This window comes from Narcine bancroftii, chromosome 2 (assembly GCF_036971445.1).
Source record: "Narcine bancroftii isolate sNarBan1 chromosome 2, sNarBan1.hap1, whole genome shotgun sequence".
Taxonomy (NCBI): domain Eukaryota; kingdom Metazoa; phylum Chordata; class Chondrichthyes; order Torpediniformes; family Narcinidae; genus Narcine; species Narcine bancroftii.
This window is the reverse complement of record NC_091470.1, coordinates 360,204,138-360,218,008: the sequence shown is the minus strand read 5'-3', so window position 1 is coordinate 360,218,008 and position 13,871 is coordinate 360,204,138. Positions and strand designations below refer to the sequence as shown.

The 13,871-nt window shown below is 46.3% G+C and overlaps 2 protein-coding genes across 3 annotated transcripts in view; one reads left to right on the top strand and one right to left on the bottom strand.

Moving 5' to 3' along the window:
* Positions 1-4,161, bottom strand: part of psmg2 (proteasome (prosome, macropain) assembly chaperone 2) — a 43,727-nt gene extending 39,566 nt beyond the window's left edge. The window contains exon 1 of the mRNA XM_069922465.1: positions 3,841-4,161. Coding sequence (XP_069778566.1) covers positions 3,841-4,002 — 162 coding nt within the window. The 5' untranslated portion in view covers positions 4,003-4,161. The remainder of the gene's footprint in view (positions 1-3,840) is intronic.
* Positions 4,022-13,871, top strand: part of cep76 (centrosomal protein 76) — a 119,531-nt gene continuing 109,681 nt past the window's right edge. Inside the window, exon 1 of one of the 2 annotated variants that reach the window (XM_069922454.1) lies at positions 4,022-4,387. In XM_069922454.1, the coding sequence (XP_069778555.1) occupies positions 4,325-4,387 (63 nt within the window). In that variant the 5' untranslated portion in view covers positions 4,022-4,324. The remainder of the gene's footprint in view (positions 4,388-13,871) is intronic. The other variant, XM_069922453.1, reaches the window with a different exon arrangement.

Sequence of the window (13,871 nt, the reverse complement as noted above, 5' to 3'; positions counted from 1 at the left end):
TCTTCTTCAGTCACCATAGGTCCTTTGACTGTACAGCTTTGGACACCCGACACCCCAACTTTGTCGGGGCGCCGGCGTACAGGCTCCCCCACAGCCCACACTTTCTCCAAAGGTTCTCGGACCCGGGATGCCCTGCGCATGCCCAGAACCGCAGGAGCGTCCTCTGACGCCACCCTGGGCCACCCAGCAATATTGTGGGCTCATGGGCCCCTTTGTCGGTCGGGCCGCCTGTGCGCATGGCTTCACGTGCACACGGGTTGGCAACACCGAACTCACCAGAATGCCGGTGCCACCTTGCGACTGCAGGATCGGCGCCGAGGTCAAGCTTGAATGGGCAGGAGTCCTCTGAGGCTTGGAGGCTCCCAACAATGACTCTGTGGATTCAGCTGTACAGGTAGGCCTCAGTTCTTCTACACTTTTATATGGTGGTTTATTCTGAAGTTGAGTTTTAGATTTCTTCACATTAGTAGTCATAATGAATCACTGTTGTTCAAAAAGCTGTAAATATTATTTTTAACCACTTTTATAATTTTTTAAAATTGGGTATTTAATAATCGAGCTGGGGAAAGGTGGAACACATATCTTTCTTCTATGCCATCTTGCCATGCCCCCTCACATTCATTCTTGATGCAAGATCATGGCACAAATTGTCAACTTTCCACTTCCCTCTTCATATGCTACATGACCGGTCAAGTCCTTCCAGTGACTCGATTTTTTTTGTTCATAATTCTGGATCTGCAGCACTTCCTCAGTAGTCAGGAAGATGCATCAGCACCTACACTTCCCAAGAAGGTGAGGAGGGCAAGACGACTGGTTCATGCATAAACAACATTTTACAGGAGCCCAATTGAGAGGGTCCCGTCTGGCTGCATCATTGTGTGGTTTGGTAGTTGTAAAACATCAGTCAGGAAGACAAGACAAACAATCATCAAAACAGCCAAGAAGATCCTTTACTCGATTATATAATTTCCTGGGAGCATTGCTTAAATAGGGCTCAAAGGATTGTAGAATATCCTTTCCATCCGACACACTGAATCTTTGACCTACTACCATCACAAAGAGAATCAAAATCAGGACTGCCAGGGTGAGAAAATGTTTCTTCCACAGGCAGTGAGTGAGATTGATGAACAATATCCTGTAACCAAGTAAATCATCCCAAAATATTTATAAATATTGATTTTAAAATATATTTCATGTATATATGTGATTATTATGTACTGTATATTGTGTGGCCACAAAGAGATGCAGTAGATAACTTCTGCAAGTGGAATGTCCTTCATTTAAAATGACTTGTTTGTGGCCTTTTTTGTTTTACTTTCCTAAAGATACATAGGCAACATTTCAGGCTTAAGCCCTTCAACAAAGTAGGAGCAAAATGTAGGCAGACGACTTCTTCTTTGGCTTGGCTTCGCGGACGAAGATTTATGAAGGGGGTAAAAGTCCACGTCAGCTGCAGGCTCGTTTGTGGCTGACAAGTCCGATGCGGGACAGGCAGACACGGTTGCAGCGGCTGCAGGGGAAAATTGGTGGGTTGGGGTTGGGTTTTTCCTCCTTTGCCTTTTGTCAGTGAGGTGGGCTCTGCGGTCTTCTTCAAAGGAGGTTGCTGCCCGCCAAACTGTGAGGCGCCAAGATGCACTGGCGGTGGTCAATGTGGCAGGCACCAAGAGATTTTATTAGGCAGTCCTTGTACCTTTTCTTTGGTGCACCTCTGTCACGACTAATGTTCAGGCATTTGCCTACATTTTGCTCACACCTTGATGAAGGGCTCAAGACCAAAACATTGCTCATATATCTTTATCTTTGCTAATATAAAGTACACGGTTTAATCTTCTATTTAATTCGTGGTGGAATTATGATATGGAATTGAATGTCTGCAGAGAAGGCAGAAGCAGAATTGGAATTTCATTTATGCTTTGAATTGGCAGGAGAGAAAACCATTTGCAGGAGAATGGTTAGCAAAGGGGTAATCGAGGCAATGTGGGGAAGGTCCTGAATATATTCAGTATAAATGTAGCAAAGGGGTAATCGAGGCAATGTGGGGAAGGTCCTGAATGTATTCAGTATAAATGTAGCAAAGGGGTAATCGAGGCAATGTGGGGAAGGTCCTGAATGTATTCAGTATAAATGTAGCAAAGGGGTAATCGAGGCAATGTGGGGAAGGTCCTGAATGTATTCAGGATAAATGGTTGATAAATTCCCAGGACAAGACAAGACCTTCACAGGTTACCATGGAAAGCAAGGGAAGAAATCAGCAAGGGCCCTGACAGAGGTGTCAGAAGACAGGAAGATAGCTAATAATTTTCTGTCTGGGCATTCTCCAACCAGATGGCATCAACTTCTCCATTTTCCTTCCCTTCTTTCCTCCAGCTCTCCAACTGCCCCCCCCCCCCAACTGGTGCCCCCCCCTCAACTGGGGCCCCCCCCCCTCAACTGGTGGCCCCCCCCCCTCAACTGGTGGGCCCCCCCCCCTCAACTGGTGGGCCCCCCCCCTCAACTGGTGGGCCCCCTCCCCTCAACTGGTGGGCCCCCTCCCCTCAACTGGTGGGCCCCCCCCCCTCAACTGGTGGGCCCCCCCCCCTCAACTGGTGGGCCCCCCCCCCTCAACTGGTGGGCCCCCCCCCCTCAACTGGTGGGCCCCCCCCCCTCAACTGGTGGGCCCCCCCCCCTCAACTGGTGGGCCCCCCCCCCTCAACTGGTGGGCCCCCCCCCCTCAACTGGTGGGCCCCCCCCTCAACTGGTGGGCCCCCCCCTCAACTGGTGGGCCCCCCCCTCAACTGGTGGGCCCCCCCCTCAACTGGTGGGCCCCCCCCTCAACTGGTGGGCCCCCCCCTCAACTGGTGGGCCCCCCCCTCAACTGGTGGGCCCCCCCCTCAACTGGTGGGCCCCCCCCCCTCAACTGGTGGGCCCCCCCCCCTCAACTGGTGGGCCCCCCCCCTCAACTGGTGGGCCCCCCCCCCTCAACTGGTGGGCCCCCCCCCCTCAACTGGTGGGCCCCCCCCCTCAACTGGTGGGCCCCCCCCCTCAACTGGTGGGCCCCCCCCCTCAACTGGTGGGCCCCCCCCCTCAACTGGTGGGCCCCCCCCCTCAACTGGTGGGCCCCCCCCCCTCAACTGGTGGGCCCCCCCCCCTCAACTGGTGGGCCCCCCCCCCTCAACTGGTGGGCCCCCCCCCCTCAACTGGTGGGCCCCCCCCTCAACTGGTGGGCCCCCCCCTCAACTGGTGGGCCCCCCCCTCAACTGGTGGGCCCCCCCCCTCAACTGGTGGCCCCCCCCCTCAACTGGTGGCCCCCCCCCTCAACTGGTGGGCCCCCCCCTCAACTGGTGGGCCCCCCCCTCAACTGGTGGGCCCCCCCCTCAACTGGTGGGCCCCCCCCCTCAACTGGTGGCCCCCCCCCTCAACTGGTGGCCCCCCCCCTCAACTGGTGGGCCCCCCCCTCAACTGGTGGGCCCCCCCCCTCAACTGGTGGGCCCCCCCTCAACTGGTGGGCCCTCCCCCTCAACTGGTGGGCCCCCCCCTCAACTGGTGGCCCCCCCCCTCAACTGGTGGCCCCCCCCCTCAACTGGTGCCCCCCCCCCTCAACTGGTGGGCCCTCCCCCTCAACTGGTGGGCCCTCCCCCTCAACTGGTGGGCCCTCCCCCTCAACTGGTGGGCCCTCCCCCTCAACTGGTGTGCCCCCCCTCTCTCTCCCCCCCCCCCCATGCTATATATGCAGTCACCGTGACTGAAGTAAAAGGACGAAGCTGGAGAAACTCGGCCGGATTCGCTTGACCCGCTGGGTTTTCTCCAGCCTCGTGTTTCGACGCCATTAAGCAAACGAGAAACAAGCAAGCAGCCACCGACCGTGATGAGCGTGTAGCCCCAGAACCTGCCGGCGCCTGCCCCGCACGGGATAAAGAGCGGGGCCATCTTCGCCCCGCCGCAACCGTCACTCTCCCATGATGCAAAGCGTCGTCCAACCGGCCGCCTCGAGGCGTGAGCGTCATATTTATTCTCCCACCCCATAAAACTACGACGGGGAGTCAATGATCTTGTGACGTAATAAAAGGAACGGCCATTCGCGCTCAGCTTGGCGCCAGGTTTAAAACACCGCTGACGGGTAAGGGGCGGGATCTCCCCCTCCCCCCGCGTGGCAGACCTTGAGTGACATGGCGCCAGCGGGCGCGATTGGCGCAAGGGCTTGGTGACGACGTGAGGTCAAACAGGCCCGCCCTCAGTGCGTCATCCAGGCCCGCCCTCCGTGCGTCATCCAGAGGCGCCCCCCGAGCGTCCTCCGGAGCCGCGCCCCCCGAGCGTCATCCAGAGCCGCGCCGAGCTCTTTGCGATCATGTCGCTGTCACCGGAGAAAGCCTCCGAGCTGAAGCAAATCATTCGCAACCAGCTGATGCAGGTGAGCGGACGGCCGGGTCCGGGACGTGCAGGGGCCCCCTTCAGTGAGGCTGCTGGAGTGACGACCAAGCCTCCTTTGCTTCCATGCAATGTGAAGGGAGGGAGTGGACTGCAGCCCAGGGCATCACAGGCAAGAACCCCAGGAAAGCAAGAAGGTCTGCAGGCAGCGTGGTTGAAGTGAACCCGCACTGCTGGAGAAACTCAGCTGGTCAAACGGTGTCCGTGATGTAACAGCGATAAGTGCACTTGCTGGAGATGGAGAGGTGGTTGGCCTGGCGGTGGGACAGCAGCAGCCATTGGGGCCGAGCCTGGGGTTGAATCCTGTGCTGTCTGTGAGGAGTTTGCATGCTCTCCCTGTGTCGGTGTGGTTTTCGTCCAGGTTTCCAGCCCGCTCTTCAAAAACGTACTCGGGGTGGAGATTACTGGGATGTAAGTTGGGTGGCATGGACTTGTAGGGCTGAATTGGCCTGTTAGAGTGCTGATGTATATTGTTGTTACAGTTTGACCAGTTGAGTTTCTCCAACATTATGTGTTTTGACTTCAACCACAGACTTTTGTGACTTAACTAAGCTTCCACCATTGATAACCTCGGAGAGCAGCAGCGATCATCAAGGATCCACACCACCCAACACACGCTCTTCTTGCTGCTGCCATCAGGAAAGAGGTGTAGGTGCCACAAAACTCGCACCACCAGGTTCAGGAACAGCTGCTACCTCTCCAACATCAGACTCAACAATAAAAACAATGCTGGCGAAACTCTGCAGGTTAAACAGGGTACTTTATATAGTCAAGATAAAGATCCATAACCAACATTTCAGGTTTGATTCCTTCATTAAGGTATAGAAAAAATGTTGGCAGCACCCAAACAAAATGGGAGGGGGAGGAGCACCATTTTGTTTGAGTGCCTGCCAACAGTTTTCCAAACCTTGAAGGGTTCAAGCCTGAAACTTCACTGTATAAAGTTTGACCTGTTGACTTTCTCCAACATTGCTATTTTATTTCAACCACAGCGTCTGCAGACTTTTGTTTTACAACAATAAACTCAATCAGGAACTCTTACTTTTGCACTTTATTGTTTTTTCTTCTCTCGCACAGTCAGTTTGCATTTATTTATTGACATGTCTGTTGTGTGCAGTATATTTTTGCACTACCCTTAAGTGGTAATTCTATTTGGCCTGCAGGAAAAAGAATCTTCAAGTAGTATGTGATGCCATGCATGTACACTGACAAATCTGAAGACCAACTTAATCTATTGCATTAGAGTACATGGCTGGCCTCCCCTACATCAGTGAGATTAATTGTAGATGAACACTTACATTATGTTAGAAGCAAGCAACGAGTTGCTAGCGGATCTCAGTGAGCCATGTAGCATCCATGAGTAGAAATGGTCATTCATTTCTTTGGGTTGAGATGGATCTCGAACTGTTTGATTGGCTATTTCTACTCACAGATGCTCTTGAGTCCCTCCGGCAGCTCATTGTATGCTCAGGATTCTGGCATCTGCAATTTTTGTGTTTCTTACTTGCACACTCTGGGTCTAAATTTGAGCTATCAATGGTAGCATTACAGCACAGAAAATGAGCCCTTCAACTCTTCTAGTCAATGCCAAACTATTATTCTGCCTAATGCAACTGACCAGCCCCAGTCCATAGCCCTCCATACCCTCTCCCATCCATCTACCTGTCCAAATTGGAAACCACATCTCCTTACTAACTAACAACAATGGAGGATGCATGCTTAGCACACTGCTCTACTCACTATGCACCCATGACTGTGGGGCCAGGCATAATTCCAATGTCATCTACAAATTTGCTGACACCATGGTCATTGGCATAATCACAGACAGTAATAAGGAAGTGTAGAGGAGGGAGATAGATCAGCTTGTTGAGTGGTGTCACTCCAACCACCTTGCATTCCATGTTAGCGAAACCAAGGAGATGATTGTGGACTTCAGGAGGAAGTTAAGAGAGCACGGTCCAATCCTATTTGAGGGCTCAGTAGTGGAGACAGACAAGAACGTTAAATTCCTGGGTGTCAACATCTCTGAGGATCCGTCCTGGAGCCTCCATGTCGATGCAATCATGAAGGCTCACCAGTGGTTATACTTTGTGAGCAGTTTTAGAAGATTCAGTATACCACTGAAACCTCAAACTTCTACTGGTGCACTGTGGAGAGAATTCTGGCTGGTTGCATTACTGTCTGGTATGGAAGTGCCAATGCTCAGGAGAAGAAAAATAAAACTAGAGGATTGTTAACTTGGTCGAAGACATCACAGGCACCAGATTTCATTCCATCAAGGACATCTACAAGAAGCTGTCATAAGAAAGCAGTTTCTATCCACACTACCTAGGCCATTCCCTCTTCACTCTTACTCTTCTCTTTGGCTTGGCTTCGCGGACGAAGATTTATGGAGGGGGTAAAAAGTCCACGTCAGCTGCAGGCTCGTTAAAAGGTACAGAAGCCTAAAGACTACCACACAGTAGCACAAGGACAGTTTCTTCCCCTTTGCCATCAGATTCCTGAATGAATAGTGAACCAAAGACACTGCCTTGCTTTGTTTTTCGTGCATTATTTTTATTTTTGTAAGGTGGTTTTTATATAAAGGTTTGCATTGTAATGCTGCCACAAAGCAACAAATTTGGTGACTTGATCAAGGCAATAAATTTTGATTCTGAAATGTTTCTTCAACGTTAAAATTGAGCCCTCAATCAGGACTTCAGCTGGCAACTTGTCCCACACTCCCACTACTCCATGGAAAGAAATTCCCCCTATTCTGCCGAAACTTTTCCCCTTTCACCCTCAACCCATGTCATCTGGTTGATATCTCACCTGACCTCAGTGGAAAAAGCCTAGTTGCATTTACTCTGTCTATACCCCTCGTGATTTTGTGTACCTCTGTCAAATCACACTCATTCTTCTGTGCTCCAGTAAATAAAGTCCTAACCTGCTTAATCTTTCCCTATAATTCAGTTCCTGAAGTCCCGACGAAGTTCTCGTAAATCTCTGCATTCTTTCAATCTTATTGATATCTTTCCTAAAATTAGGTGACCAAAACAGCACACTATACTTCAAATTTGACCTTAACAATGTCTTGGAACCAACCATTTAATTTCCCTTCATTCTGCCATGGACATAGCTGTCCTTGGCGACATTCATCGGCAGGGTGAGCCAGATGTATACTTGAGGAACAGCTTGTCCTTTTTCTCTTGGACACCTTTGGCATGGACATAGATTGTTCTAATTTTAGGTAATCCCACCTCTATCTGGTTCCACTGTTTCCATCTCCTCTTTCATTTTTTTTTACTATTCTCCAATTTATAAAAAGGACAGCATGGTTAGTGTAGTGTTTAGTGCAATTCTATTACAACACCAGTGACGCAAGTTTGAATTTGGTGGTGTCTGTAAGGAGTTTGTATGCTCTCCCTGTGTCTGCATGGGTTTCCTCCAGGTGCTCAGATTTTCTCCCAACCTTCAAAAATGTATTGGATTAATTGGGGGCTTGGGGCAGAATAGGCTGTTACCTGTTACTAGAAGAGTGTTAACTTGCTGTTTCTCTTTTTAAAAAAAAACCACATCATTGCTTTATGCTCATGTTCAACCCAGTAAGAGTTCTACAGCACATAAACTGTATCTCTAAATTAAAAATTAAATTGCCCTCATCTCATCCAGTGGTCTCTACCTCTACCAGTCTTTCCATCTTCAGCCCTGTACCCCAACATCTCCTAGTCTACCCCCAGCTTTTTATCTCCTTGCTGAACTTGGTACAGGTACATAATCTTTTATTTGAAACCCTTGGGACTAGACACTTTACAGAATTCAGAATTTTTGGGGATAACAGAATAATGGAAACAGTAGTACTTATTATCAGATTTGTTCCAAACAAAAGACACTCCAACTAGAAAGGTCTCTGGACGATGGTGGGGGAGGCAGCTACGCTGCTTCTTTAAGTCATATATGGTGGTCGTTCCCACACCATAATCTACTTTCGCACAGATACACCACAATCAAGCTTCTGCAATAACTTTATTTCTGCACTATTGATAATGACAGATGGTTCCTTTTCTGCTTCTCTCTGTTACCCACAGGGAGCTCTGTGGCTCTTTTTGACATTTCCATGGTCTTCAAAGTCTGTAAGCAGCAAAGGAGCACTGAGACACAGCGCTGGGTGGGGTTGGGTCGCATTGGGTTATGTTTGGAGCTTTGGTGTGCAGACGACATTCATGGGGGGAAAAAAAATCAGTTTTCAGAATTTTGGATTAAAGAATTATCCTTTTTTTGGTCACGATAAAAGGTCCTGACCTAAATATTGATTGACCATATCCACCTACTGAGTCTCTCCAGCATTCTCATTGTTTGCTCTAAGTATTCATCTGGGTCCTTAAAGTATGAGAGTCTGCCTCCACTGCACTTCGAGCAGTGTGATTCAGACCCCTTTCCTCCCAGATACATTGGAGCCCACAATAGTTGGGATCCAAAAAAATCACAACGCAAAAAATGCAGGGCTGTGCTAAATCGAGATTTCAGTGCTGTGTACAATATATACACACATTGATCGTGGAAGCAACCCCACAACCCCCCACCCCCTGTTTGCGGCAGTACTCACCACCCACCTCCCTTTCGCAGCAACATTCACCCCTCCCCCCCATTAGCAGAAGCACTCACCCCCCCACCCCCATCAATGTGATGAATTCCCCACCAAAATAAATTTTACTGTACTTACCTTAATCATTTAGACACGCCGCTTCTAAACATCCGCCTGTGCCTCAGGCTGGCCATCCCTGGTACTGCATCTTTTAAAATGGGCTCACTTAACATCCTATCTCAAAGAATGGACAGTGGACGTAAAGGGGTCCAATGACTCGTAGCATTATATCTAAATTTGCATTAAATTGGTGCACGTTAAATCGGGGTTCCACTCTAGTTGTTTTCTCAATTCTCATCTTTAAATATTTTCCTCCTAGCTTACGCATCTCTGTCCTATTTAGAAATCTCATTGTCTTAACTCTATAACATCTCTGTTCAGCCATCTTTTCCAAAGAAAGCAAAAGAAGTCACTATCTTCACAAGTAAATTTTGCCATCTGTGGCAATATCATTGCAAATCTTAGGTGCTATCATTTAGCACAAATGCAATGCAAAGATTGACAGTCAGTTTGGACCCAACTGCTTTGTGCATTTCTCATGACATATGAAACAGGAGTGGGCCATTTGGACCTTGTGCATGGTCCAAAAACTATTGAGGTCATTGATCATGCATTCACACCACTTTTCATATTCCTAGATTCCCTTTTAATTAGTATGCTTGTCACTTTTCACTTTGAATGTATTTGATGACTGTTCTCCGCTTTTCGAAGAAGAGAATTCTAAATATTCATCAAATCTTTGACTGCGGGCATTCTTCTGCATTTGTTCCACAATCTACTTTTCATTCTTGAAAACATCAATGAATACAGACACAACGCGTTCTTACCTTTTCCATATATCAATGTTATCAACCCCTTTCATCTCAGGAACTATAGTGAATTTTGTGTACTATATCAAAAATGTTATGTAAGCTGTACCTGATGCAGGTACAGTCTCAACAGCACTCCGTAAAATTGTCAAAATTTCCCCATTTTTATATTTTATATCCCTTGCAATAAAAGGCAACGTGAGATAACTATTTCACATATTAAAGACACTTGGATCATTTTGACCCATAATATTTTGTTGTTTTGCTCTTTAAATAGTATTTTGCTTATTTATTCTCTCTTCCAAACAGAATATCTTTATATTTTCAAAGGGATATTTTCACATCCCTTTCCACCAACCTTCTGTGCACTGACTGGACCTATCTATAATCCCTTTGGATGTGTGATGTAAATGCTGTGCAGACATCTTCCTTTGTATGTAAGAGGAACCCTGTGCTTTCATTTCTCCGGAAATATAAAATTTGATCAAAGACCCAAGCGATTCTTCAAGACGTGGTCTGCCAATCTGTGAATTATTTATTACAATTCTATGTCTTTGGGTCTATCAATGTGTAATAAATAATTCACAGGTTGCAGTCCGATTATCAAATCTGAATATCTATAAGTACATTGCCCTAAATTCTATGTATTCTGACCCTTTTTGTTGATTTTTTGAACTGCTATGTGCGATCTGTCTTCTGAAAATCCCATTGCACCACTTTCTCATTCATTCTGTCACTCATAATTACAATGTTCAAGTTGATTTGTGAGGTCATTTAAAGTGGAAATGATGAAGTACTTTTAGGCTCATGAATATTGGTAATTCTTTATATTGTCATCAAGGCAGAGACTCATGGACATAAGCAAAAAGGGAATTGTGATCTTTTTTTAAAATGTTCAAAGTTCAGATTTATTGTCAAAAATGACATCGCACACAAACCCTGTTACTCTTTTTCATGCAGACCAGGCAGGATTACTATTTATCATTATATAAAAAAAAACTACTCAAGAAAAGCTATGTATACAAAAGAGGGATGTAGACCGAGAAAGAAATACAAACAATTGAATACAGAAAATATTCATTAATAAGTAAGTAAGAGTCCTTAAATGAGTCTCTGATTGAGATTTGTTTAGGAGTCTGATGATGGAAGGGTAGCAACTGTTCCTGAACCTGATGGTATGAGTCTTGTCATCTATTTCCTGATGGCTGCACTGAACAGAGCATGTTCTGGGTGATGTGGATCCTTGATGGTTACTGCTACTCTCCAAAAGTAGTGTTCCATGTAGATATTCTCAATAGTGGGGAGAGCTTTACCTGTGATGTCCTGGTCTGTCCACTAAAGGGGCTCTGAGGCTAAGATTAGGTCAGTTGTAATCTTATTAAATAGTGGATTAGGCTCAGAAGCTGATCAGTCTACTGTCTTTTCTCAGGTTATTTTCTATAGGAACAGGAGCCCCTCAAGTTTGCTCTGCAATTTATTAAGATAGTGGCATGCTCTGTGGTCCAGATAAACACTGTTTTGTATGGTATATGTAGATAGATGATAATAAACTTGAACTTGAATTTCTGCCACTTGCAAAATCTTTCATACCCTTGCTTATCAAGAATATCCATGTTTAACTTAAAAAAAAACCCTGTGAGGAGAGAGTTTGAAGGACATTATGAACAAAAACATTTTGCCTCATCTTTTCCCTATTTTTTAAATTGTGAGATCCCTAGTTTCAGAAACAAGATTTAATGGGAGTTGGTAAGAAATCTTGAGGATGAGTTGCCCCTTGTATGGAATGTGAATTTAGGAAACATATTCTCACAAAATGAATTGCCCATTTAAGATGGATTGGAAGGATAGGAGAAGAAAGGGTGTCTTCTCAGACTTCTGAATCTTTGGAATTCTGTGTGGAAGCAGACATTAGATATCTTCTTTGGCTTGGCTTCGCGGACGAAGATTTATGGAGGGGGTAAAAAGTCCACGTCAGCTGCAGGCTCGTTTGTGGCTGACAAGTCCGATGCGGGACAGGCAGACACGATTGCAGCGGTTGCAGGGGAAAATTGGTTGGTTGGGGTTGGGTGTTGGGTTTTTCCTCCTTTGCCTTTTGTCAGTGAGGTGGGCTCTGCGGTCTTCTTCAAAGGAGGTTGCTGCCCGCCAAACTGTGAGGTGCCAAGATGCACGGTTTGAGGCGTTATCAGCCCACTGGCGGTGGTCAATGTGGCAGGCACCAAGAGATTTCTTTAGGCAGTCCTTGTACCTTTTCTTTGGTGCACCTCTGTCACGGTGGCCAGTGGAGAGCTCGCCATATAACAGGATCTTGGGAAGGCGATGGTCCTCCATTCTGGAGACGTGACCCATCCAGCGCAGCTGGATCTTCAGCAGCGTGGACTCGATGCTGTCGACCTCTGCCATCTCGAGTACTTCGACGTTAGGGGTGTAAGCGCTCCAATGGATGTTGAGGATGGAGCAGAGACAACGCTGGTGGAAGCGTTCTAGGAGCCGTAGGTGGTGCCGGTAGATGACCCATGATTCGGAGCCGAACAGGAGTGTGGGTATGACAACGGCTCTGTATACGCTTATCTTTGTGAGGTTTTTCAGTTGGTTGTTTTTCCAGACTCTTTTGTGTAGTCTTCCAAAGGCGCTATTTGCCTTGGCGAGTCTGTTGTCTATCTCATTGTCGATCCTTGCATCTGATGAAATGGTGCAGCCGAGATAGGTAAACTGGTTGACCGTTTTGAGTTTTGTGTGCCCGATGGAGATGTGGGGGGGCTGGTAATCATGGTGGGGAGCTGGCTGATGGAGGACCTCAGTTTTCTTCAGGCTGACTTCCAGGCCAAACATTTTGGCAGTTTCATTGAAGGTAATAAAGTCAATTCCTTTTATTGTCCCTGTTACGACAGAGATCTGCAGCAATAGAAATTCACCGACAAAACAATTTTTATTAATAACTTTAATAATATAATATTTCATACTAAATTACATGCAAATGTGTGTGTTTTGCAGATTCCAAACCATTGCAGTTTAGGCACAATTCTGAAAAGATGATTCAAATTTAAAGTTTAGTCTTAGAGATCTTTGTGTTGAAACTCAGTCTTCAAACTGTTGTTCAAAAGTTCTCAAAGCTCATACATTCTTTTAGAGTTGCTTTCAGAGAAATATTTCTTAATACAAATGACTTTTTTCACTATTTCCACTCTTGCATGGAGGTTACGAAACTTGTGATTTCCACGATGATTTCACAAACTCGGGCAAGGGTTAAATGAAGTGACTATTACAAATGGACACAGCAGAATTGCTGTCTCTTTACAAAGAAACAGTTGAAGAGACCCTTTCTTAATTAGCCACTGATTATGTGTACCTCCCATGACAAGGAGAACATTACAGCCAACCTTCTCCCTAGAATGTCACTGCATTTCTGACTTCAGTTGAAGACTGGGTCAATATTAAAACGTGCTTTCTTGTAGGGTCCCAATCACGTGATATATCATCACCACTGGTTTTGTTTGAAGTTCATCTCTTCCAAAAGTTTACAAGCAAATGCCTCCGATTTGTCTACATAGCCAACAAGTAGACGGCTTTTCTTTTGTGCATGCAGGTAGCTTTCTGAGTAAACATCCATTGGCTTCAAACTTTCAATAGAGAACAATCCACTTTGTGACTTTGAATGAGGACACATTTTGTCTCTGGAAGACCTTTCTTATCTGTTAATACAAATGTGTGTTATGTCTGTGTGTGTGTTTTCCTCTGTTTCCAAACCCACAAAATAACTTTACTAAATATAATATATTTATAAATTAAAGATTAATAATAACATGATTCTGTAACATCATGTAATAATACCTTAAAAATAAAGTGGAATTAGGTCAAGATCAATCATATCTTCTTAAACAACAGTTTCTTGTTATTAATATAAGGGGCATGAACTTTGCAGGCTGAGCCAGCATTTAATTGCTTGTTGCCAAGTGCAGAAAGGTGCTAAATTTCCTTATTGAACTGTGGCAGTACTTGAAGTGATAGCAAACCCACAATGCCGTTCAGGAGAGAGT